The sequence below is a fragment of the Pipistrellus hanaki genome (genome assembly GCF_964339955.1).
Source record: "Pipistrellus hanaki genome assembly, chromosome: 15".
Lineage (NCBI taxonomy): Eukaryota > Metazoa > Chordata > Mammalia > Chiroptera > Vespertilionidae > Pipistrellus > Pipistrellus hanaki.
The window spans coordinates 10,539,954-10,565,565 of NC_140517.1; the positions used below are offsets into that span (position 1 = coordinate 10,539,954).

General features: G+C 36.1%; 1 protein-coding gene across 1 annotated transcript; it reads right to left on the reverse strand.

Moving 5' to 3' along the window:
• Positions 1-203: 203 nt before the first annotated feature.
• Positions 204-24,338, reverse strand: TERB1 (telomere repeat binding bouquet formation protein 1; the record flags this gene model as incomplete). The annotated part of the gene is made up of 17 exons (XM_084861045.1): positions 204-887; positions 3,154-3,219; positions 3,511-3,660; positions 6,259-6,354; positions 6,664-6,728; positions 7,983-8,323; positions 9,063-9,211; positions 10,832-10,957; positions 12,555-12,686; positions 13,841-13,993; positions 16,068-16,190; positions 16,622-16,737; positions 16,833-16,893; positions 18,431-18,562; positions 21,365-21,493; positions 21,689-21,799; positions 24,308-24,338. The coding sequence occupies 17 exons, from the start codon at positions 24,336-24,338 to the stop codon at positions 700-702; spliced, it is 2,169 nt and encodes a 722-aa protein (XP_084717171.1). The 3' UTR covers positions 204-699.
• Between the last annotated feature and the right edge of the window lie 1,274 nt (positions 24,339-25,612).

The window sequence follows — 25,612 nt, forward strand, 5'->3', positions numbered from 1 at the left end:
TGAGCTTAAGGAAAAATAAAAGCATATTCTTTTTTAAAATATATTTTAATTCATTTTTTACAGAGAGAAAGGGAGAGAAACATCAATCAGCTGCCTCTTGCACATCCCTCACTGGGGATGTGCCTGCAACCAAGGTACATGCCCTTGACTGGAATCAAACCTGGGACCCTTCAGTCCGCAGGCCGACGCTCTGACCACTGAGCTAAACCCGTCAGGGTAAAAGCATGTTCTTAAACAAATGTTTGACCTAATGAGGGCATTTTTTCTTACTAATCCTTATCTTGAAAATGTATTTTATAAACAATTTTTAAAAAATGTTTTTATTGACTTAGTGAGGGAGACAGAAACATTGATCGGTTGCCTCCTGCACGCCCCTTACTGGGAATTGATCCCACAATGGGAGCCTGCGACCCAACCAGGATTCGAACAGGGAACCTTTTGGTTCATGTGTCAACACTCAACCGCTGAGCCACACTAGCCAGGCTAAACTATTTTAATATTTTGCTGTAGCTCATCACATCACAAAAAAAAATTTAATGTAAAAAGTATTCCTGTTTCCACATTCCCTGTCTCATGAAAGTTTAGAAGAATATTTTAAATTTTGTATCCTCAAGGCACTGTATTTTTAAGAGTTCACAATAGGAAAATAAAAATAAAATAAAAAGCGTTCACAATAGGAACTGACAAGTCTTCTTCCAATTAAGGAGCCACAAACTTGGGGCGTTTGGTCAGCTTGTGGTATTTCTGAGCAAGGTCAACAGACTTCCGTCCTTGTTGAAAGGGGAAAGACCACAAAATTGCATTCCAGTGATTTCCCATTTTCTTTACTCCATTGAAAATGTAATTCACTTCTTCTTCAGTAAAGTTTTTACGATTTTTTCTTTCTTCTGTAATGAGAATTGGAGTACATATTAGTACCTGCTGGAAAAATAAAAATCTTCTTGAGACCCAAATAAGTACTTAACTTACTCTAAAGATAAGAACTATATAGTGAGAAAACTCCATGCCTGGGCTACTTATCAAATAGAAACACATTTCAATTTTTAGAAGCTGAGTGCTTTCTATTAAGCTAGATGTGATCACTGTGACTTCTTCATTAATTTTATCCTACTGGAATAATACAACATTTTTCAATAAAGAAACACAAAAGTTCACAAACATTTGACTGTTAGTTCTTTCGACAATCCTGTGACGACAGTTAATAAACAGCTTACCTATCTTATAGATACAGTCTTCCCAAAGGGCTTCATAACTTCATAGAATAAAAAAGAATATCAACACTTGTTATTTAATTATCAGTCTTGATTAATATTTTTAAAGAATAAAGGCCTTTTGAACTTTGCTTTAAAAATTCAACACTTATATGTTCAACTTGTTAAAACTTTTTAAAAATGGCTGCAAAAGGGGGGAAGGAAAATTTTAACTGATTTTTAGAAATAATTTCTACAACACAAAGAATGCACAGTTGGTATCTGTAAACACAAATATCTTCTGGTGATGATTATTAGTAAATAGTTCCTTTTAGCTTTTTCATTCATTGCTAATTCATGTAATCACTGTACATAGATGCTAATGAGGAGGGATTTTTTGTTTGTTTGTTTGTTTTTTGTATATTCACTTAAGGCTATTTACTTTATAGTAGGACCTGGAAAACCCTTAGAAAATTTCGTCCTTGCACGTCAAGACTATTAGCTACTTGTCTACCTCTTCTATGATAGGAGCCACAGGTCAGCTCTTTTAAAAGAGGAAGTCTTACCAGCAGAAGGCTGATAATGAAAATAATGTCTGAGTATAACTTAATGATCTTAGAATGCAAGCTTCATGAAGACAGAATTTTTGTCTGTTTTGCTCACCATTGTATCTCCAGGGCCTAAAAAAGTGTCTGATACATAAGAGGTGATCAATAAATGTTGAAAGAAACAAATTATTATTGGTAAAAACTATTTTAAAGCTTATCAGTGAAATTACTTCTAACTTTTGTGTCTACTGGTAAACTGAAGTTATCTAAGAAATGATTTGTTTCACTTGCTAAAGGATTTCAACTCATTGTAATCAGTATTGGATGGGTTATTATAACATTCAGGAGATTAGGGTACAGAATTGTTCATGTAAAGCTAATCCCCACTTTTCCATTGCAGCTGCCACCTCACTGACTCCAACACTTAACATCTGTGCCCCATTCCCCAAAGGTTACTGCAGCCGCGTAGTAGGCAGCCTAGAAGGAAGCAGCAACTCAGCACAGCACAAGGCTCTCCTCTGTGGCTTCTTCATTGTTCCTCGTGATATTGATCGAGCAGTAGGAAAACAGGCAAGAAGGCCCAGTTTTAGACTTATTGTTCAAATCCCTTTAAGATACCAATCCATCTCAAAAAAGAGCCTTGTCTCTGAGGCTCTTTAAATTTTTTAAAAATTGATTTTAAAAAGAGAGAGGAAGAGAAACACACACAGAGAGAGGTATCAATTTATTGTTCAACTTACTTATGCAGTCATTGGCTGCATCTTATATGTACCCTGACTGGAGATCAAAGCCACACCTTGGCATGTTAAGACAATTCTCTAACCTAGTGATAGGCAAACTCATTAGTCAACAGAGCCAAATATCAACAGTACAATGATTAAAATTTCTTTTGAGAGCCAAATTTTTTAAACTTAAACTTCTTCTAACGCCACTTCTTTAAAATAGATTCGCCCAGGCCATGGTATTTTGTGGAAGAGCCACACTCAAGGGACCAAAGAGCCGCAGTTTGCCAACCACGGTTCTAACCAATGGAGAAATCCAGCTAGGGCACTGAGGCTTTTTAAATGCTTAGATGTTGTGATGGTCCCGTCTCAAAAGAATCATCTCAAATTTATGACATCTGGTCTAATTAGCATATTACCCTTTTATTATTATAGATTTGTTTTTAGCTAAAGCAATTCTAACCCACCAAAAAGATGTATGTATGTATGAACTGAATGTCACAAAACAGTATTTAGGATCCCTCTATATAATCAATGTGTAGCCATAATTATGTACATTTGATGAGGCTCTGCAAATGATTTTACTTTGTAAAATAAGTGGAACAGTAAGTTGATGTTTCTCTCTTTTTCTTTCCCCTCTTCCTCTCTCTCTCAAATCAATCAATAAAGATGTTTTAAATTAAATATATTCACTTATTCCTCCAGAGGTAGTGCATTCATTACTGAGCAGTTGTCTTTTACGTGGGGTCAGCAGAATTTCTGAAAAATATGGAAAACATTTAGCATACTTAGTATATCAATCTGAGTAACAGCACATCAATTCCATTAGTATGTTATTTCCCTTATTTTCCTTTTCTAATAGGAATCCTTAGGTGGATTAGGAACAATTTTTAAACCACCAAAAACTAAGTATGCTTACTGGATACATCATAAATCAGAGAGAGATTTTCTTTTCAACATTATTTTACCCTCTAGCTTTAATGTATATTCTAGGTCATAGTTCAGAAGGTATAGTCATAACTACAGTTTTAAAGCTACTGAATTAATTACTTTTGTTATAGATAAGTGACTTCCTTAGTTCACTTTTATATCTGTCTTCAGCTTCCACAATGACTTTGTGACGATCACATTGATATGGGCAAGAGTGCAAGAGCTTGCTAAAATTTCGGCTATTCAGGGATTTTCCTACTGCTATGCAACCTAAAAGAAAACAAATTAAAGTGATTTATAAATGTTACAAAATGTCTAATAACAAATCTATGAAAGCAAATATCTTTATGATAGTAACTGAAGTCAAATCAGGAATTTAATTATATGTCGAGAAGTTCAAAGACTTGTTAGAGATGGAAATATAATGAACACAATATTCTGAAGTAAGTGTTACAATAGAGGTGCGAACAGAGTTATGGTGATATAGTAAAGGAGCATCTATTTTGGTCTGGTTCTAAGCAAGAGTCACTGTTAGGAAAAGATATGTAAAAGAAATAACTCCCAGTCATATTTTTTTAATGTCTCAAAATGGAAAATTTCAAACATACTAGAGGAAAGGAAAAAGCATAACGAACCTCTATGTAGCCATCACCCAGCTTCAATAATTATTAATAGGAGTCCAACTCGCAATTCGAAATCGCGTGCCACCTCCAACCCTTGAGTCGCCAGTCCAACCCGGCCTCACTCCTTGGGCCCCGCAGCAGCCATGGCTGCTACTGATCAGGCCCTGCTTCTCTCTCTGGCCCTTGAAGCAGCTGCAGCCGCTGCTGATCAGGCCCCACCCCTCAATGCAGGTGCACAGAGGTCCCTGCTGCCCCACTCCTGATGCTGCATGTGCAACCTGCTCCTATCTGGTCGACCCATTAGGGCGTCCCAGTTAATAAGCATATTTCTCTACACACACACACACACACACACACACACACAGTCAATCATATTTTATCTATTGATACATTCCATGTATTCTCTCTGCCTGCCCAAATGTACACATTAGATCAGCAGTTGCCAACCTTTCGGACCTCACGGACCACCAATTTGCATTACAGAATTATTTCATCTATAAATACTTTGTATGCATCCCTAACAGATAAGGTCTTTAAAAAATACACACACAAAAATTATCACACCTAAGAAAAGTATGCTTAATATAATTAAATACCTAGTGTTTAAATTTCCCCATCATTTCAAAACTTTCTTTTGTTTTCTTTGAATCATGATCCAAACAAAGTCTACCATTACATTTAGTTTATTTTAATCTATCAAGTCTCCTCTCTTCCTCCTTATCATTTATTTATTGTTGTAGATACTGAATCATTTGAACTATGGAGTTTCCCAAAACCTAGGTTTTGCTGATTTTATCTTAGTTACAGCCTTTAAAATGTTCATATGTACCCCTGAAAATTAGTAATTAGATCTAAAGGAATGGTAGTCAACGGTATAGAGATACTAGAGGGTAAAAATTATGGTAAAAGTCATTGGATTGGGAGTGGCTTCAGGTAACTTTTAACATTAATGTTTAGTAGAAAAGCAATAAAAGAAGCCAGGTTGCAGAGAGTTAAAACAGGAATGAATATACTGAAAGAGAAGGGAGCAAGAGATGAATCTGGTAATAAATGGTGACAGAAAAGTAGATCAATATTTGAAGCAATAGCAAATCACACTATTGGATTTTTAAGGTAAGGAGAAAGTAATATAGTTTAAGGTAAGAAAAAAGGAGTAAATGGATAGAAAGGAAATAAAGAGAAAAACTTTGCAAATATTAAGATGGGAAGAAAAAAGAGATGGGATTCAGATTATAGCTAGAAATCAGTTTTAGAGTAATAAAATTACACTCTACACCCAAGACAGAATAGTAATATTTTTTTTAAAATATATTTTTATTGATTTTTTACAGAGAGGAAAGGAGAGGGATAGAGAGTTAGAAACATCGATGAGAGAGAATCATCAATCAGCTGCCTCTTGCACACCCCTCACCGGGAATGCACCCACAACCCAGGTACATGCCCTTGACCGGAATCGAACCCGGGACCTTTCAGTCTGCAGGCCGACGCTCTATCCACTGAGCCAAACCAGCTAGGGCCAGAATAGTAATATTTTGAGCTTAATATGCAATAGCCTCAATTTTCTCCATAGAGTGCACAGTGCAAGAATAAGGGTAAAGAGATGGGGTATGAAGGAGAAGGAGAAGGGATGGAAGCACTATGGAACACTTACAAGTGCCCTGCAGAAATAATTACGTATGGTGCCACGTGGGTACTTGAAATATCAGGGGAATTAATTTGTAAAGTAAATTATTATATAACCACTATATTTTACACCTGAAACTAATACAACATAATATTAAATATAAACTAATTGTAAAAAAAAAATTAAATAGCCCTGCAGAAAAAATGATGAGGCATGGAACACTAGAAACACTTATATATTGTACTTATTATAAGCATATATAAAACATGTTTAACTTATTCAGTAAAGTTGAACTTAAAGTTTACTTTGTTACAAGTAAAACTTATAGAAGTATTATTTCTGAGAACAAAAAGAGAATAAAGTAATAAAAAATAGCTACATTAATTCACATAAACAAATACATAGAACACAGGATAATACAGATAGAAGGCAATATTTTGAATGTTTTATGATACTACAAATGGTTATTTTTCTTTTCTTTCTTTTCTTTTCTTTTTTTTTTTTTACAAATGGTTATTTTTCCAAAGGAAATTTAATCATGAAGGCAGAACCTATTACAAATTCTACTTATTATCAGATAAAACTTTAATTATGAAATAACTTTAATTAAAAAATATTTACCTGAGCATCTATACTTGAATATTTGGGGACAATTGTCAGCTGATAGGAAATTGACGACTTCTTTATTTATTATATCTGAACATAATGTAAATGGATCTAAAAAAAAATTGCAAAACGCAAGATTTTTTTCAATATCAAAAAGAACCTGACATTTTTATAAGATTTATTAATTATCAAGAGATTTTCATAAACAATAGCCCAGTATTTCATATCTAGTCATCCAATGAATAAACAAAAAAGTTCTGGATGTCAATTAAAGGTGACTGAGCATTTATACCAGCAAGAGAGTTAGAGGTGTGGCTGACATGTTAGAGGGCAGATATACTGATGTACATTTTTGGCTATATTAGTCACTTAAATATGTGTTTTCTTAAAAAGTCAAAGAAGAAAAAATTTTAATCATACCTGTTACTGGTAACTGTTGCTTTCTATTTTTGACAATGAGATTTGGATGTTTAAAAACACGGTCGCTGAAAGAAAATAAGACACCAGATTACTAAAAGTAAACATACTGTTTAGTGTGTGTACAAATGTTTCTATAAGCATTCTGAGTGTTTGGCAGGTAGAAGGAGCTGGAGCTGGGATCAACCAAAATCTACCAAATTCTGCCAAAGTAAGGTATGAGATGGTGGTAACCTTGTTTCTAAAAGTGGAGTTGAAAACAAGACTCCAGAGGGCAATAACATTGATGCCAACAGAAACATGGAACAAGAAGTCGTAGAGGAGGAGTATAGGAAGAAATGAGCACAAAACAAGAGAAAGAACTGAGAGAGCTAAAGTGCTAAAGGCTGGCCCAAGAACGCATCTCATGGCTTCCCAATTCCACATCCCTGAGAAATCAATTAAAATTAACATTAAGAATGGTTTTGAGAAAAGAAGGGATGATAATTATACAGTCCATCTTTCTAATACTTAGTTTACTCTGCAACCTTCCCCAAACATGGGAGCATCCTTTTAAGTTTTCCTTCTGTCACAGTAACCACCGGAAGAGCAGAACACAGAAGGGGTTTAAGAAGAAAGCTACAATCCCAGGTCCAGCCCCACAGCTACATTGTGAGTGAGAAAGGACATGAGGCAGAAGTGCGGTGTAGGGAGCAAACGAAAAGGCAAGCCTAAAGCAGATTTTCATCACACCCTATTCCCTTCACCAAACTAAACTTACAGACTGATTTTGCTACATTGCTGATGGATTAACAGTGCATGCATCATTGCTTATGGTACAGGGTTTCACTTTGTGTTTTGAGTATCCTTTCTAAAATTCAAATCCAATCACCACATGTAATTTAAAATTGTTAATGGCTCCCTACACTCTACGAGTTAAAACTGAAAACCCTGAGTATAACATGCAAGGCCCCAGGTGAACTGGCCCATACTTCCTAGGCCAAAACTACTTTCCCAACATTTCCTACTTCAGGCTGCTCCTAAGACATTGTTTTATCATTTCTATATCCCAGTGCTTATATAGTGTGGCACACAGTACTGAGCAAAAAGTATTTGCTGAATTTTCTAAATGCTAGAAACAATTATTAGATGTACCTTTTTTTTCATTTTTTTAATTAAGATATTATATGTGTACATATCTTACCATTGCCCCCCCTACTCCCATACATGCCCTCCCTCCTCAGAGTTTTGCGTCCATTGGTTATAGCTTATATGCATACATACAAACCCTTCAGTTCATCTCTTATCTCCCCCATATCTCCCTACCCTCCCATTAGATGTACCTTGATTGAGAAACAGAATCTTTTTTTTCAGAAGTTTCTTTCTGTAAGTTTTGATTGCAGCTGGGATTGGCTTTATATAAAGTCTTACTTTGCCCACTCTCCCTGTAGCAAGCATTAACTGGATTCGTACTCTTAAACAGGGTCTTCATTTGGTTATCTTTTGTATATGCTTTAGACATAAACCCATGAGATTTGTAACTCTGAAGCTTCCTAGACTGGCTTGTATCCTTATCTTCTGCTTTGGGACCAATACTATCCGTATGGAGGTGTTTCAATGTATTTTGAACATTTATCTTCATAGATGAAACATTATCTTTATATTTTTCTCTTTGTGTTTTTTCCTATAATGTAAAAATGACAAGTAAATAATTTTGAGGTAATCCATTTGCTGTATAATTCAATTTATACCCTTTTAATAATGTAGGAAAAGTTTATACATTATAAATATACATGATAAAAGAATAGAATATACATGATAAAAGGGGCAGTTTATATTAGAAATAAAAGGAAGCTTATTCAATAAGTTATTTAGAAACAACTGGGTAGTCATCTGGGGGAAAATAAATTGGGTCCATTTCTCACAATTTACACAAAAAATGAACTAAATAATGATATATAAAAATGACAATGATGTACGTTCTAAAAGAAAACACGACATTTCAATATTCTCAAGGGCTGGAAGACCTTTCAACTATTACACAAAATCAATAAATCATAAAAGAAAAAAACTAATATAGTTTACCACATAAATTTTTTTAAAAGTTTTGCTAGAGAATAAGAATAATGTAAGGGGTAATGGGATGGGAGGAACTCAGAGGAAAAAAAGTGCCAGAAGCAAAACCCAATGATAGTCAAAATACCTAGAAAGAATATGTATAACATATCTTGAACTACAGTTAACTAATTTTCCAAGGAGACTTTTAGCATCTGACTCTTAAACATGAGTAGCAACGAGCCCTGGCCAGTGTGGCTCAGTTGGTTGGGCGACATCCTGTGCAAGAAAAATCTTTTACCTTCTAACCTATATTGTTCAAAAATACTTGGAAAATGTTCTATATTCTTTGAAACAAAGAAGCCAACCTCATTTTCTTCTCTTTCAAGCTGTTCTATTCTGTGAAGAATGTCCTTTGCTTTCTTCCAGTACTCTTCAATATTCTTCTCTTTCATATTTATATCTTCTAATTGTTCTGCTTCATTTTCACCTCTTAGGCTTAGAGATAATTTCTCAGCTTTGCAATACGGGGGGGGAGGGGGAGGTGGAAAACAGTGAGTTTATCCATTACCAGAAATGTTATTTTAACACTTTAAATAAGGACAACTTCATACCCCACACTTGCCCTAAATTTTGCCCTTCTAGACTATTTCAACCACCCAAGTGATACTGAAAATAAGTAGAAAGCAAGTGGTTGGCAGAGGTCCAGGGCCCAAAGAGTCATAAAACAGACTTTATTCTTCAGGATTATAGGAAAGAGAATAGCATGAAAATATGTTATCCTAGGCACATAAACACCCTCAGGTATTGATACTGGTTTTAAAGTAGTTTTTCACAAAAATAGTTTTCATAGAGTAGTTCCTTCCAATAATCCTTTAAATTCTCCATGCACATGATTTGGCAGCAATTTTTCTTACACAAAGACAAAAATCCTTTCCATGGCCACAGCCCTATTAATTCCTTCAATGCACCAGGCTCCTTCCTATCACAAGGTCTTGTGCCTCACTATTGCTTAGCCCTGAGATTCTCACCCATAGAAAATGCCCCTTTTGCCCTGGCTGGTTTGGCTCAGTGGATAGTGTCGGCCTGCGGACTCAGGGGTCCCGGGTTCAATCCCGGTCAAGGGCATGTACCTTGGGTGCGGGCACATCCCCATTGGGGAGTGTGCAGGAGGCAGCTGATTGATGTTTCTCTCTCATCAATGTTTCTAACTCTCTCTCCCTCTCTCTTCGTCTCTGTAAAAAGGTCAATAAAATATATTTTTTAAAAAGAAAATGCCGAGACCAGTTTAGCTCAATGGATAGAGCGTCGGCTTGGGGACTGAAAGGTCCCGGGTTCGATTCCGGTCAAGGGCATGTACCGTTGCGGGCACATCCCCAGTAGGGGGTGTGCAAGGGGGTGTGCAAGAGGCAGCTGGTCGATGACTCTCTCTCTCATCGATGTTTCTAGCTCTCTATCTCTCTCCCTTTCTCTCTGTACAAAATCAATAAAATATATTTAAAAAATAAAATAAAATAAAATAAAAAGAAAATGCTTTTCTTTTCATCTATTGAACTCTATATATTTAGATCTCAGCTCAAGAATCATTTCCTCTTGAAGCCTTTTCTGCCCTACTGTCTAGGTCTTAGTCCTTTGTTACAGACTCTAAGATCTGTGCTCTATCTATTCTAAACTCTTAGGTTAGTTTATATAATACATTCACTTTTGAGACTATTCAATTACTATCTGTTTCTCTAATTAAACTAAGTTCTGTGAGTGCACAGACTGTTTCTTGTCACTATATTCCTAATGCCTAGCACAGTGCCTGGCTAATAATGAGCACTCAAACATTTTTCAAATAAGTAATACACTTTGTATTATGATTTAATCATGTTACCCATAGCCCTCAAACTTAAGTCTTACAACTATATTTGTCCACACTACATAAAATATGTGAATTATCTGTATTGTTGCTCTCTTCCTTGTAGGCCTTTTAAATGCCAAAACACTCTAAGTGTCATGTCCAAATTAAATATTCTGCTCTTCAGACGTAAGAAGAGCCTGGGAGCTAAAGGGGCTTGGCTCATCAAAGCAGAAATAAATTTCCCTTCATAAACTTTGGTTGGTTTTTTTTTTTTTTAAGTAACAATAAACTTACTAATTTTTTTGCAGTTGCAAAGCACAAAAGTGGCAGCTTTATTTAGTTCCTCATTCTGAGATTCAGTTAAGGCTTGTATCATGAGTGGAAGCCCATTGTTTTTAAAAAGGTCATACTGATTTTTCTCTGGAAAAGATATAAAAAAGAAAGTTGTTTTACCATAAACTATTTACATATGATCATAATTCTTCCTTGTGGTAATTATGAACATACTCCAAATTAGAGAAAAACCAATAGTTTCAAAAGTATATTCAATTTAGGAAATAATTGACTCACATAAGATGACTGAGTATCATAAGTGATGATCTCTGAAATACAACCACAGAGAGCAGCATCATACCTCATGAGTGTAAACAAATGCCTTCACTTGGTTCTTAAAAAAGTATAGTTCCCAACCCCTGGTGTGTTTCAGTGGTTAAGCGTCAACCCAGAAACCAAGTGATCATGGTTCCATTACCAGTCAGGGCACATGCCCGATTTGTGGGTTCAATCCCCAGAAGGGGACGTGCAGGAGGCAGCCAATCAATAATGTTTCTATCTCTCTCCCTTCCTCTAAAAATCAATAAAAACATTTTTTAAAAGTATAGTTCTCAACTAAACCTCAATTAAAAAATAAAAATTTAAAAAGTATACTAAATCCTATTCTATATAGAAGAAAAAGAATAGAGCCTTAGCTGGTTTGGTTCAGTGGACAGAGCATCGGCCTGCGGACTGGAGGGTCCCAGGTTTGATTCCAGTCAAGGGCACGTGCCTGGGTTGCAGGCTCTATCCCTAGTAGGGGATGTGCAGGAGGCACATTGAATCATTGATGTTTCTATCTCTTTCTCCCTCTCCTTTCCTCTCTAAAATCAATAAAAATATATTTTAAAAAGAAAGAAAAATAGAGTGGTTGAAACCGGTTTGGCTCACTGGATAGAGCGTCGGCCTGCAGACTGAAGGGTCCCGGGTTCGATTCCAGTCAAGGGCATGTACCTTGGTTGCGGGCACATCCCCAGTGGAGGGTGTGTAAGAGGCAGCTGATCGATGTTTCTCTCATCGATGTTTCTAACTTTCTATCCCTCTTCCTTCCTCTCTGTAAATAAAATATATATATTAAAAAAAAAATAGAGTGAACTGAAAATGAGGAAAGGAAGGGAGTAGAATAAACAAGAGAGCAAACAGAGGAGAGAGAAAAAGTGAAAGGGAAGAGAGCACAAATTGGAAGAGAGGGAAAGAGAAAAGTGAAGAGAGTTGGAAAGGAGGAGAATGGAAGAGGGAGAATGGCAGGAGAGTGAAGAGAGGGAGGAAAATGGAAGCAAGGAGAAAAAAGAGAGGTAGAGAAGGAAATGATAGAACTTTTGAAGGTTTTCAGTGAAGAAGAATATGATTAAATCTGTGCAGTAGTGTGAAGCGTGTACTGAAAAATAGAGATGGAAGAGAAAACAGGAAACAGTCTATTGCAATAACATTGGTAAAAGATGTAAAAGGGCTGGGGGGTCTTGGGAGAGTAGCATCGGAACTGGGCAGCAAGGGATATACAGAAGAGTAAACAGATGTAGAACCACAGATCTTAGGGCCCAACTAAATATAATAAATTAAAAAGGATGAAGAGCAAAATGACTGGTTTGGGACCTGAATGAATGGGAAAAAGGCATATTTTTAAGCCTTTCATATGACTAGGAGGGGAAAAACGTGTATTTCCACCCAATGTTTTAATAAGCACACTAAGTAAATCCAATATTACCGCAAGTCTCTGTGCAATGACCAAGGGTAAGAATGATGCTAAATTTTTCTGCTGAATCCAGATTTTCATGAAGCAGTAATGCCAGAAGTTTTGAAACAATGTGGTATTTGGCTAATACTTCACCAAAAGTAGCTATTAATATAAAATAAAAAAGAAAAAGAGTAAATACAAACATAAAACTTATAACTATACATATACTATTTCTCATATCTTACATATACTGTTTTTCAGATCTTATCCTAGGAGAATGATCTTATATATCTATATAACATCTAATATATATGTGTGTGCATATATACATAAATATAAATAAATGAATTCTAATAAGAGAGTGGCTTATATAGCCCTTAATCCTTTTTCTCATATTAAAGATATTTTACTAAAGCAATTTTTTCAAAGAATGGTTTCTTAATTATTCTGCATAATGTTGGTAATATGAAGCATTCCTAAAAGTTGAATATGCTTATTCTCATCTTACACACCTCTTATTATCTGGATTAGACAGTAAAGACCTTCCTATGTAACCAATTCCTGCATGTCAATGAAATCCATTACTAACTGGCCATGATTCTATTGATGTTGATGACGCAGTGAAGCATACCTGAATCTGAGATGTGACAGAATTCAAGAAGTCTGCCATTTTAAACTATACTTCTGCTAATAGGGTTCTTAAGAGAGTTCACCAAGAGTCTAACAATATTTGTGTCATTAATAAGGTTGTGAATTTCTTGAGGGACTATATCTTAAACCTTTTTGCATCTCTAGAGCTCACATAGAGTCCTATGCATAGCAGGCCCTCAATAATTGATTTTTTTAAAAATCTACTTATTTCACAGTTAATTGTGAATGTCAAGAGTTGCTTGTTACAAATGTATAGATTATCATTCCTCAGTGTTTATGAGAAGCAGGCATGAATTCAACTCTGGTTCTGTCATTCACTAGTAATGGCTGGGTAAGTCAGACTTCACACTTACCAGAAAGGCATACCTTAATTCTTTATAAAATTTTTAAAAATCTATAGATAGGGTTTTTCATTCCTTATATCTCCAAAATATCCCTTGATTTCTCATCTAAACTCTTTAATTTAAAGCCACTTTAAGTGAAACAAAGGCTTAGAAATGATAGACTCTATTATTAGACTTGAAGTCAGAAGATTTGAACCCTTAGGGAAGTTATAACCTCTATGAGAAAATAAATAATCTATATTCAAGCTATCATTTCAACCCTCATGAGCTGAACTCAAGCAAAATGCAATTGTAGAAAAATTACTAAGCATTTTTACTCACAATTATCAGCAATACATGCATCCACTGTCTTTGTCACCACCACTGCAAGCTTAGCACTTGAAAGAGTCTTATGTGAATCAGATTCCAGTTGCACAAGAACTTGACACAATACATCCAGTCCACCGACAGATATAAAGTATTTCTGAACATGTGCTTAAGGAATAAAGGAGAACAATTAACACCCCAAACAAAATAATTGTGCGGTTTCATTCATAATCTGCACTAAATATAACATTGACTTGACTTTTCCAAATAGTCACATCCCTCAGTATCCTCAGGGGATTGGTTCCAGGACTCCTCCCTCCTCCACTTCACCCTACTCTCGGATACCAAAATTCTAAAATGCTAAAGTCTCTTATTTAAAACTAGAGGTCCGGCGCATAAAATCCGTGTACTGGGGGTGGAGGGTCCCTCAGCCCAGCCTACCCCCTCTCACAGTCCAGGAGCCCTCAGGGGATGTCCTACTGACAGCTTAAGCCTACTCCCCAGGAAGCGAACTTAAGCCACAGTCTGGCCTCCCTCTGCAGGAGGTAACCGGGTTGATCAGGGGAAGGTGCCACCCCCATCACCCCACTGCTGCTACCACTGCCAGTCACCGCAGCCGCCAAGGTGTTTTCATCAACATGGACTCCAGTCCCTTCACCACAAAATATGACAACTTTCTTTAGGCATTTTTAAGGTGTCCTTTCATAGGATATGACATTTTGTTCTTTTTTTTTTAATCCTCACCTGAGGATATTTTCCATTAATTTTTAGAGAGAGGAAAAGACAAAAACATCAATGTGAGAGAGACACTTTGATTGGTTGTCTCCTGCATGAACCCTGACCTGGGCCCCGGCCAGGGAGGAGCCAGCAACCTAGGTACCCGCCCTTGATCAGAATCAAACATCGACTCTGCGGTCCGCAGGCCAAGGCTCTATCCACTGAGCCAAATCTGCTAGGGCAGGATATAACATTTCTTAGCCCCTCCAGCATAAGACCTTCGTTTTTTCCTTCAGGAGTGAGGTGGAAAACTCTAGATCACCTTCTTGGATTCTTATTACCCAAGTTACCAAGAACACTGTGAGTGGTGTACTGGGAGCTTAGCCAATGAGCAGTCAGAAGAGGTGTTTCATCTGCAGCTCGCTCAGAGATAGGACTGCTGGTGTGCAGCAGCTGGCAGGCCTCCATCTCTGCTCCAGGCCTACACCTTCCATGGCTTGCCTCACCTCACACGCAATCCCCTCCCACCCTCCTGTGTGTGCAGCCTCCTCCTGAGTGGTTGTGATGCTACAGCATCCTGGACAATTTGCATATTACCTCTTTATATATATATATATATATATATATATATATATATATATATATATATGTATTTGTGTATAACCCATACACATCTTCCCGTATATTTTAAATCATCTCTAGATTACTTATGATGCCTGACACAATGTAGATGCCATGCAAATAGTTTTTATACTGTACTAGAGGCCCACAACCCCAGCATGTGCCCTTGGTTAGAATCAGATTGGGGACCCTTCAGTCCGCAGGCCAACACTCTATCCACTGAGCAATACCAGCTAGGGCTATAGATTCCAATTTTTGAAATCATAGAGATATATGTTCCTTTGCATGTGAAACATGCCTATTTGCTTTAAACATCTGAAAACAAATATCAGCAATGTGTGAGAAAGTTCTAGTTGCTCACACCTTCATCAATATTTCATATTACTAGCATTTAAAAAAAATTTTAATCAATACCAGTAAAGTTGAAATTATTACATATGTCTCTTTTTTCCCTCATTGACCCCTTCTAACCCGCCCCTGTCCTCCACCCCAGGTCTTCACCACCCTATTGTCTATGTCCATGGGTTATGCATACGCATACACACACACACACACACACATACACACACACACACAAGTTTTTTGGTTGATCATTTCCACCTCCCAGATCTTCCACCTGAAATTCTACAGTCTGTACTATGCTTCCATGTCTCTAGATCTATTATTTTGTTCATTAGAGTCCACATACAAGTGAGATCATGTGATACTTCCCAATATCTTCCCAACAGATCTACTTTTAAGATTTTCCTATCTGTGATAGTCTAAGTTTATCTAAAATGTCCCAATTTACTGGAATAAAATTAATCCATTAATTCGATTAATACAATAACTAAACCAATAGTTTTTTTTATTATGCTTTGAAATAGCTTCTTCAAATACAACTCGTAGAATAATGTATACTTACTGTTATTTGCAAGAGTGAGTCCAATAAATGAGCAAAGAGGGCGAATTATCTCAGGCAACATACAATTTTTTAGCCAGTCATTAGCATGTGGAAAAAGTGAACAACAAAGTCTTTGATTTTCATCTGAAAGAAGACAAAGTTAATCATATTTCAATATATTTGGAAAATATGAATTTTCATTTGTTCTTATCTTTATTTTTATATTCATACTAGAGGCCCAGTGCATGAGATTCATGGGAGATTGTGGAGGGGGGCCCTCAGCCTGGCCTGCACCCTTTAATAGTCCGGGACCCCTCGCTTCTTACTGCCTGCCTGCTGGCTGCTCCTTAGGCTCCCACCATCGCCACTGCCTCACAGCAGTGAGCCTAGTTTCTGGCTGCACAGCGTTCCAGCTGTGGGAGCACATACTGACCACCAGAGGGCAGCTCCTGTATTGAGCGTCTGCCCCCTGGTGGTCAGTGCACATCAAAGTGATGGGTTGTCTGCCGGTAGTTCTGCCATTTGTTTGATTTGCATATTAGGGTTTTATTATAAAGGATATTTGAGATAATTACCATTTTGAGGATTGTTGACACAGACACACAGAGTACCACACACTGACGACCACAACTGATAATTCTGGAAAACATTTTTATCTGACAAATTCAACTCATATTTTGAAAGGACTGCCCTATTAGATTAAAAAGAAAAGAAAGTAAATTAATAAAAATGTGTTAAGGTCTTAAGTAATGACTAATCAGTAACAAGAAATTTATATCTGCTTACCTGAACAACTCTGACAGAATTTTAAAACAACCTGTTTCTCTCACAAGCGTTTGTCCAGTCCCTTAAAAGAATAGCCACATATTACAGGAATATGACTTTGTTTAGAAGTAACTTGGCAGAAATGGAAAACATTTAAGTAATATTTTAATAAATAACTTTTAATAACTTTAAAGTATTACAAAGTATAACACAATTACGGTAGAAAAAAAACTAATCAAGATTGTGGGAAATATATTACTTATGCTTATAGCAGTAGTTCACAACCTTTTTTTGGCCACCTAAGCATCTCTAAAATCCTGATGTCTCCCCACTCTCCGTGACATATAATTCTTATTATTCAAAAAGTGAGCTGTTCACATGGAGGAAACCTAAAAGGCCATTCACTTGGTCTAAACAAGCTCCCAAAGAACATGGCATCCATGAAAGAGAAAAATAAAAGAACGAAAGGGCAGATGAAGTACTGAGGAAGAAATCACTAAAAAAATAACAAATATGAAGTGATATGAAAAAAGAGCAAAGTTTCAAAACATATAACAGAGACCTGAAATGCATGAATATATCACAATATATATTTATGTACTGTATATGAAGCCCCTAGAACTATAAGAAATGCAAAAAATTCACTGTTAATAACTCATTCTTGAATTGCCCCCCTTAAAAGTCAAATTATCCCCCTGAGGGGCACGTGCCCCATGTTGGGAACCACTGGCATAGAGAATAACAGCACTTAAATTTCTTCTAAAAAATTACACAGCCCTACCCGGTTTGGCTCAATGGATAGAGCGTTGGCCTGCGAACTGAAAGGTCCCAGGTCCAATTCCGGTCAAGGGCAGATGCCCAGGTTGTGGGCTCAATACCCAGTAGGGGACTTGCAAGAGGCAGCTGATCCATGTTTCTATCTCATCATGAATGTTTCTATCTCTCCCTCTTCCTTCCTCTCTGAAGTCAATTAAAAAACATATATTAAAAAATAATTATTAAAAAATTACAAAACATATATTTTGCATGGTTATGTGTAACAAAATAAAATGCTCCAAAACATTAAAAAATTCAAAGAAGAAAAAATAAAATCTAGAAGCATTTTAAATGATAAAATTTCTAACAATTTGAAGATGTAAACAAAGCAATGCTAAAAAATAACGTTGGCCTGAGCTGAGCAGTAAGTATACAGGAACATGCTATACTATCTTTGCAACTTTTCTGCAAATCTAAAATTATTCCAAAATAAAAACTGAAAAACAAAACAAAAACTTTAGTAAGAGCAACATGAAATTTAAGGTCATTGCTGACTGAAAGCAAACATTAACTAAATGGCCAATTTAGTGATATAACAACCAAACTAATCCATTAAATGCCTCTCTTTTGCTTTTAAAGCTATTTCTTTTCAATGTTAATTAAATATACAAATCACTTTACTATTTGTTAAAATTAATAAATATTGAACAATTAAATGCATGCTATTAATTCTCTTAAAGCTAGTAGTTTTCATAAGTTAGTAAGAACAAAAGACATAAGGACTAGAATAAAAGGATTAATAATGATTATCCCAACTTATTGTTTTTAAAAACTGTTTCTACAACATAAAAGAATGTACTTACTATTATTTGAAACTAGAACCAAAATAACATAGACAGACATTCTTTTCAAATTTGTGTTTGAATCATTATTAGATAAGAACCAAATTAAGTCTTCAAACAATTCTGAAGTGCACAGAGTCTGCTGACAATAAACTGAAATATAAAAATATAATTTTAATTTCTCTGCATAGTACAAATCAAATATTTCATTGACATTTATTGTACATAAACAAACTGATACGTGCTTATTAAATTAGCAGATCAAAGAAGCAATATCTTAATCAAAAGTACTTGATCTAGGCTCTAAAAAATGTACCACAACCCCGTAGAATTTCTAATAATAACTTAACTGAATAAAAACTAAAATATGACACACACAGCTCCATACAGTTTGGCTCAATGGATAGACCCTGCAGACGGAAGGGTCCCATATTCGGTTCTAGTTAAGGACACGTAGTAGATCCTTAGTAGGCAACCAATTGATGTGTCTCTCTCACATCAATGTTTCTCTCTGTGTCTCTCTCCTTCCCTTCACTCTTTCTAAAAATCAACGGGAAAAATATCCTCAGGTGAGAATTAACAACAGGGCGAAACTGGTTTGGCTCAGTGGCTAGAGCGTCGGCCTGTGGACTGAAGGGTCCCAGGTTCAATTCTGGTCAAGGGCATGTACATTGGTTGCGGGCACATTCCCAGTAGGGGTGTACAGGAGGCGGCTGATTGATGTTTCTCTCTCATTGATGTTTCTAACTCTCTATCCCTCTCCCTTCCTCTCTGTAAGAAATCAATAAAATATATTTTTTTAAAAAGAATTAACAACAAAAAATATGACACACAAAATTTAAGAGGATAAGTAACAAAAACATAGCAAAAGAAAAATTTAAGAAAATTCAGAAACCTGCTTTAGAAAACAGAGGAAGAAATTATATTTGTGCTATTTTTTTTTTTAGTAAAAATCCTATTTGATTTTTTTAATTTTTTTTTATTTTATTTATTTTATTTTTATTTTTATTTTTTTTTACATATTTTATTGATTTTTTTTTTGCTCACTATGATGTGCACTGACCACAGGGGGTGGTGTGGAATGAAGCAAAGCCTCAGCTGGCAGCCAGGAAAGGAAGGCCCCGGCCAGCAGCCAGAGGCCCCATCAGTCCTGATCCCTGGCCAGGCCTGTGGACCCTACCTGTGCACAAATTTCATGCACTGGGCCTCTAGTAAGAATATAAAGTTGTTTAACAAATCAATGGTTTAGATTCAAACTCATTTCAGAAAAATTGTATGAATTTGTATACTTAGAGTATATTTATCCATATACAAGATGGCTGTAGGTTATTTCCATCTTTTGATTCAATGAACAAAATAGAAAAATCAGTTCTAGACCCACTGCATATAAAAATTCATTAAGTGATTGATGATAGTACTATCTCAAATTAGTGTGAAAAAACCTATTTTTTAAATAAGAAGTGTTAGGATAGCTGGGTTGCCATTTAAAAAATAAGGTAAAACTGGATTATCCCAACTTATTCATCACACCATAATTCAGAAAATATTTAAAATAATCAAAAATGTAGAAGTGAAATAAAAAACCTTACAAGTACCAACAGAAAATGTGGGTAAGATTCCCCTATAAGCTGGGACTATGGAAAAGTTTCCTGGGGAGAGGCAATGGTAAGATATGCACACATATAATGCCTTAATAAAAAGAAAAAGAAAAAGAAAAAGAAAAGAAAAGAAAAGAAAACTTTCCTATGGCTGAAAATATAAAACAAAATAGGAAAGAAGGATGAATTTTATTTTCATTAAAAAAAATAAAAATAAAAATAAAACCTATGCATGGTAGTAAAAAATAAAGTGAAAATAATTATTTCCAACTAATGCCAAGGAGAATATAAAAGATTTTGAATGGACAAAATTATTGCTGAAAGTCCTATCTAATGCAATCTGTGTCTTTCACTGTCTTTGAGCTATTTCCCAATTCTGTAAATTATTTTTTTAAACTGATAGTAATGCAAGTTATACCTGTCAACAGAAATGCAAAACACTTGGACATTAGAATGCAATTAATTATTGCCCTTCAGATAGTGACCAATTAAGTGCCTATTTATGTCTACTAGAGGCCTGGTGTACAAAATTCGTTAACTCAGGAGAGGGGATCCCTCAGCCCTGCCTGTGCCCTCTTGCAATCTTGGAGCCCCTTGGGGGAGCGGGCCTAAGCCATCAGTTGGACATTCTCAGCGCTGCCATGGAGGCAGGAGAGGCTCCTGCCACTGCTACAGTGCTGGCCAGCCGTGAGCCCGGCTTCTGGTTGAGTGGTGCTCCCCCGTGGGTGCACACTGACCACCAGGAGAAAGCTCCTGCAATGAGTGTCTGCCCTCTAGAGGTCAGTGTGTATGATAGTGACCATTCATTCTGCCGTTTAGTCGATTTGCATATTAGCCTTTTATTATATAGGATTTCAGCATTCTTAAATGCCTATATTGGTTTTTGCCACTGCCTTTAAAACACTTGTGACCTTTTACTGATTCCTTCATTAGTTAATAAGTTAAATATAATCTTTGGCATACATTAATTAATTTTTTAAAATATATTTCTATTGATTTCAGAGAGGAAAGGAGAGGGAGAGATAAATAGAAACATCTTTGGGATTAGAGAGAATAATTAATTGACTGCCTACTACACTCCCCCCTCTGGGGATCAAGCCTGCAACCCTTGGCCAGAATTGAACCCAGAACCCTTGAGTCTATAGGCCAACATTCTCTCCACTGAGCCAAACTGGCTAGGACTGGCATAATTAATTTAAATAAATAAATAAATAAATAAATAAATAAATAAATAAAATACCTGGATAAAACTATCCAGACACATACAAAAACATTTACTTCTAAAATTATGTTTAGTAGTTTATTAACGTATAACACAATGCTTGAAGGATAATAAAATAAAGTTTTTATATTTTACCACTTTTTTCTGCAACAGTTCCTAAAGTATATAAGGCTGCTTCTTTCACCATGCTATGTGCACTTGACCTTGCAAGATTTTTCACAAACATCAAACCACCAATTTCCCGAAAATATACACCTGCATCACCTGTAGGATGTGCAAACAAAACAAGACAGAAATCATATTTATTATGATTATTTTTTTCAGAATAAAACAAATCATATGAACATAGTAACAAAACATGTAGAGCAACTGAGTGGAAGAAAAAGGGCTATGCATATTTCATATGTCACAATACTAAAGAACTAGAATCATAGATAAAAATTCACTATCATGTCTTACTGTTTTGTTGACAAATTGAATGGATAGTGACCAAAGCTTCCTTTTGTGATAAAGGGTTGTCCATTTGATACTTCAGACACTCCAATAATAAGTTCAGGTCAGTCTTCATTTCTAAAGAACAAAAATGTCATTATTTTAAACCAAATGTTTCTTTTTAAAAAGGAACTATTTAAATTTCACTTTCTAAATATATATCATTGTAATGTTTGCTTTTTAAAAATAAGTATGCATTACTTTTATAGTCTAACAAATAAAGACATATAAAACAATTATGTTCCTTAAATAAAATAACTTGAACTTCTTAAAATTATTTGATCTTCTCCTTTCATGAAATATAGGAATAGAAAATCCAAATATTATTCTCGTTAAAGCTACACTGGCTTAAATATCTGCCATTTAGACATAAGCTAAATAAAAATGAAAATATGACATTAGAATTTGTGGGATGCTACTAAAACTTGTCTTACAAAAAAGTTCTCAAAGTAATGATTTTGCTTCTACCTTAAGAAACTAGAAAAATGCGGACTGAAAGGTCCCGGGTTCAATTCCGGTAAAGGGCATGTACATTGGTTGTGGGCACATCCCCGGTGGGGGGTGTGCAGGAGGCAGCTGGTCGATGATTCTCTCTCATTGATGTTTCTAGCTCCCTTCCTCTCTGTAAAAAATCAATTAATAAAATATATATTTAAAAAAAAAGAAACTAGAAAAAGAATAAATTAAACCCAAAGCAAATAGAAGGGAAGAAATTATAAAGATTAAAGCTGAGCTGAAACCGGTTTGGTTCAGTGGATAGAGTGTCAGCCTGCGGATTAAAAGGTCCCAGGTTCGATTCCGGTCAAGTGCACGTACATTGGTTGTGGGCACATCCCCAGTGGGAGGTGTGCAGGAGGCAGCTGATCGATGTTTCTAGTTATCTATCCCTCTCCCTTCCTCTCTATAAAAAATCAATAAAATATATTTAAAAAAAGATTAAAGCTGAAATTAATGAGATAGAAAAGAGAAAAACAATAGAGCTGATTCTTTGAGAAGATTAATGAAACTGAAAAACCTCTACACAAACTGATCAGGAAAGAAGGAGAAAAAACACAAATTACCAATATCAGAATGGGAGAGATTACATCGCCATAGATTCTACAGCTAATAATGGTTATGTACAACTTCATAACTATATGACTTAGGTGAAATGGACAAATTGCTTGAAAAACACAAATTACTAAAACTCACCCAAGAAGAAACAGATAACCTAAATAATCATATCTCTGAAGGAAATGAAAATGAATGTTAAAAACCTTTCTGAAAAAACAAACAAACAAACAAACAAACAACCACCCTCCAGCCCTAACAAGTTTGGTTCAGTGGATAGAGTGTCAGCCTGTAGACTGAAGGGTTTCAGGTTCGATTCTGGTCAAGGGCACATGCCCAGGTTGCAGGCTTGATCCCCAGTGTTGGGTGTTCAGGAGGCAGCCGATCCATGATTCTCTCTCATCATTGATGTTTCTCTCTCTCTCTCCCTCTCCCATTCCTCTTTGAGATTAATAAAAATAATATATTTTTTTAAAAACCCTCCAGGTTCAATTCAGATGACTTCATTTGTAAATTCTTCCAAATATTTAAGGGAGAAATATTGATTCTACACAACTATGAACATTTGACACTGATGCTTTCAAGCAGTCTTTCTCACAAAACATTCTTCTAATGTCATCTGGCTATCATCTACAAGACCTAACATTTCTCAATACCTAAACTATATCAAAGCTATGCTAGCTTATAGGAACTAGAGAGGATTCCTGATCTCAAAGTGAAGACGGGTGAGCGCAAAGACCAAGATGGTATAGGGCAACATGTGCAAAAAAAAGGCCATGCACAAAAGGGCCAAGTACAACAGAAGAATAACTATCCAGGCCTAAAAAAAGAATTTAATCACTCCATGCCACAGCCTATAAATATAGAAGACTCCTTCTCAGTTGGAGGGAATGTGCCATTCGAGCATGAGCTCACCCTTTCCATTCCTTCATAAAAGAATAAAGTTTCTCCTCTGCTGTACCAAACTAGGTTTTGTTCTATTGGTGCAAACAGTACTGGGCAGGAGAACTCTAATTTGGGTCCCAGGACATGAAGGGTCAGTAACACTAAAGCCGACTTTCAAAATCCCACATTACATTCCTGACTCTCCATTCACCTTTCTGAAATGTTTTTCTCCGTCTTTAGCCAAATCCTTATGTGATAGTGTGCATTAAAGAAACACCATTCCCCATTATATTCTTAGTATTTCCTCTCTGGTAATTTCCTCCATGCCCATGGATTTCATTTCTATTATACTGAGGATCAGTCTGAAATCTTCCAGGCATACTTTGATGGTAGTTATCTGAGGTTCCCAACTCTTCTTGTATTTACCTCCATTAAATCAATTTTCAGATGGTGTTCTAATTATCAGTATATCTTTTCCCATTAGAATGTCAGTTTCCTGAGTGACTGTGACAGGCACAGAATAGGTGCTTGATAAATATTTATGTAAATTGCTGAATTATTCTTTCATTTTCTGGATCCTATCAGATAATCTTCAATATTACCCACAAATATATGAAACTAATTCCAGACATATGATCCATGGATTCTCACCTTGTATTTTCTTTGTGTCCTCATTTTCCATGCTTGTCTGTTTTTCCCCCCCTTATATTTCACCTATAAGATAAAGGAAATTTTCTTCACTTAAGTCAATGTTTAAAATATACAGATGAGCCCTGAGGCTCAGCTGGTGGAGCACTGTCCCCTGCACAGAGGGGTTGCAGGCTTGATCCCGGTCAGGGCACATGCCCAGGTTCAGGCTTGCTCCTCAGTTGGGGGCATGCAGGAGGCAGCTGATTGATGTTTCTCTCTCCCTCTCCCTTCCTCCCTCTCTCTTTCTAAAATCAATAAGCATATTTTAAAAAAACAAATATACAGCCCTAGCCAGCTTGGTTCAGTGGATAGAGTCAGCCTGTGGACTGAAGGGTCATGGGTTTGATTCTGGTCGAGGGCATATGCCTGGTTTGCGGGCTCAATCCCCAGTATGGGGTGTGTTGGAGGCAGCTGATCAATGATTTTCTGTCATCATTGATGTTTCTATCTCTCTCTCCCTCTCTGAAACCAATAAAAACATATTTAAAAAAAGAAATATACAGATGATGTATTATAGAATTATACACTTGAAACCAATATAAGTTTATTAACCAATATTACCCCAATAAATTTAACTAAAAATTATTTTAAAAAAAGCATTTCCTTCACACAAATAAATAAATGGATGGATGAACATTTGAGAAGTCCAGGATTATAAATGCAAAGGGACAGTGAAGGAACAGTTTTCCTAAAGCCAGAGAGCAGGGATTGAATCTACAAATTATTACATGTGTGATACAAGGTGTGCTTTAGTTCTCTGAGGCTCAGTTTCCTCATCTGTAAAATGGGAAATTCCTACTTCAGACTTGTTACAAGAATTATATGTGAAAACATTAAAAAAATGCTGCTGGCATTCTTAAGTACTACAGGCATTCAACACATTCTATTAAATAAACACACAAGCCCTACCCAGTTTGGCTCAGTGGATAGAGCATTGGCCTGCAAACTGGAGGGTCCCAGTTCGATTCCCGTCAAGGCCAAATGCCAAGGTTCCTGGCTGAGGAGCATACATGGCACTTGATCCCCAGTAGAGGGTATGCAGCAGGCAGCCAATCAATGATACTCAATCATTGATGTTTCTATCTCCCTCTCTGAATCAATAAAAATATATTTCATAAATAGATAAACACACGAATGGTTGGTTAACTAAATCTAACTAGTCCTCCTCTGGTCCTTCTTATTGTCTTTCATCCCATCCTTTCAGATTGGGTATCCCTTCATGAATCATAAGTTTCACACACACACACACACATCAGAAGTTTCACA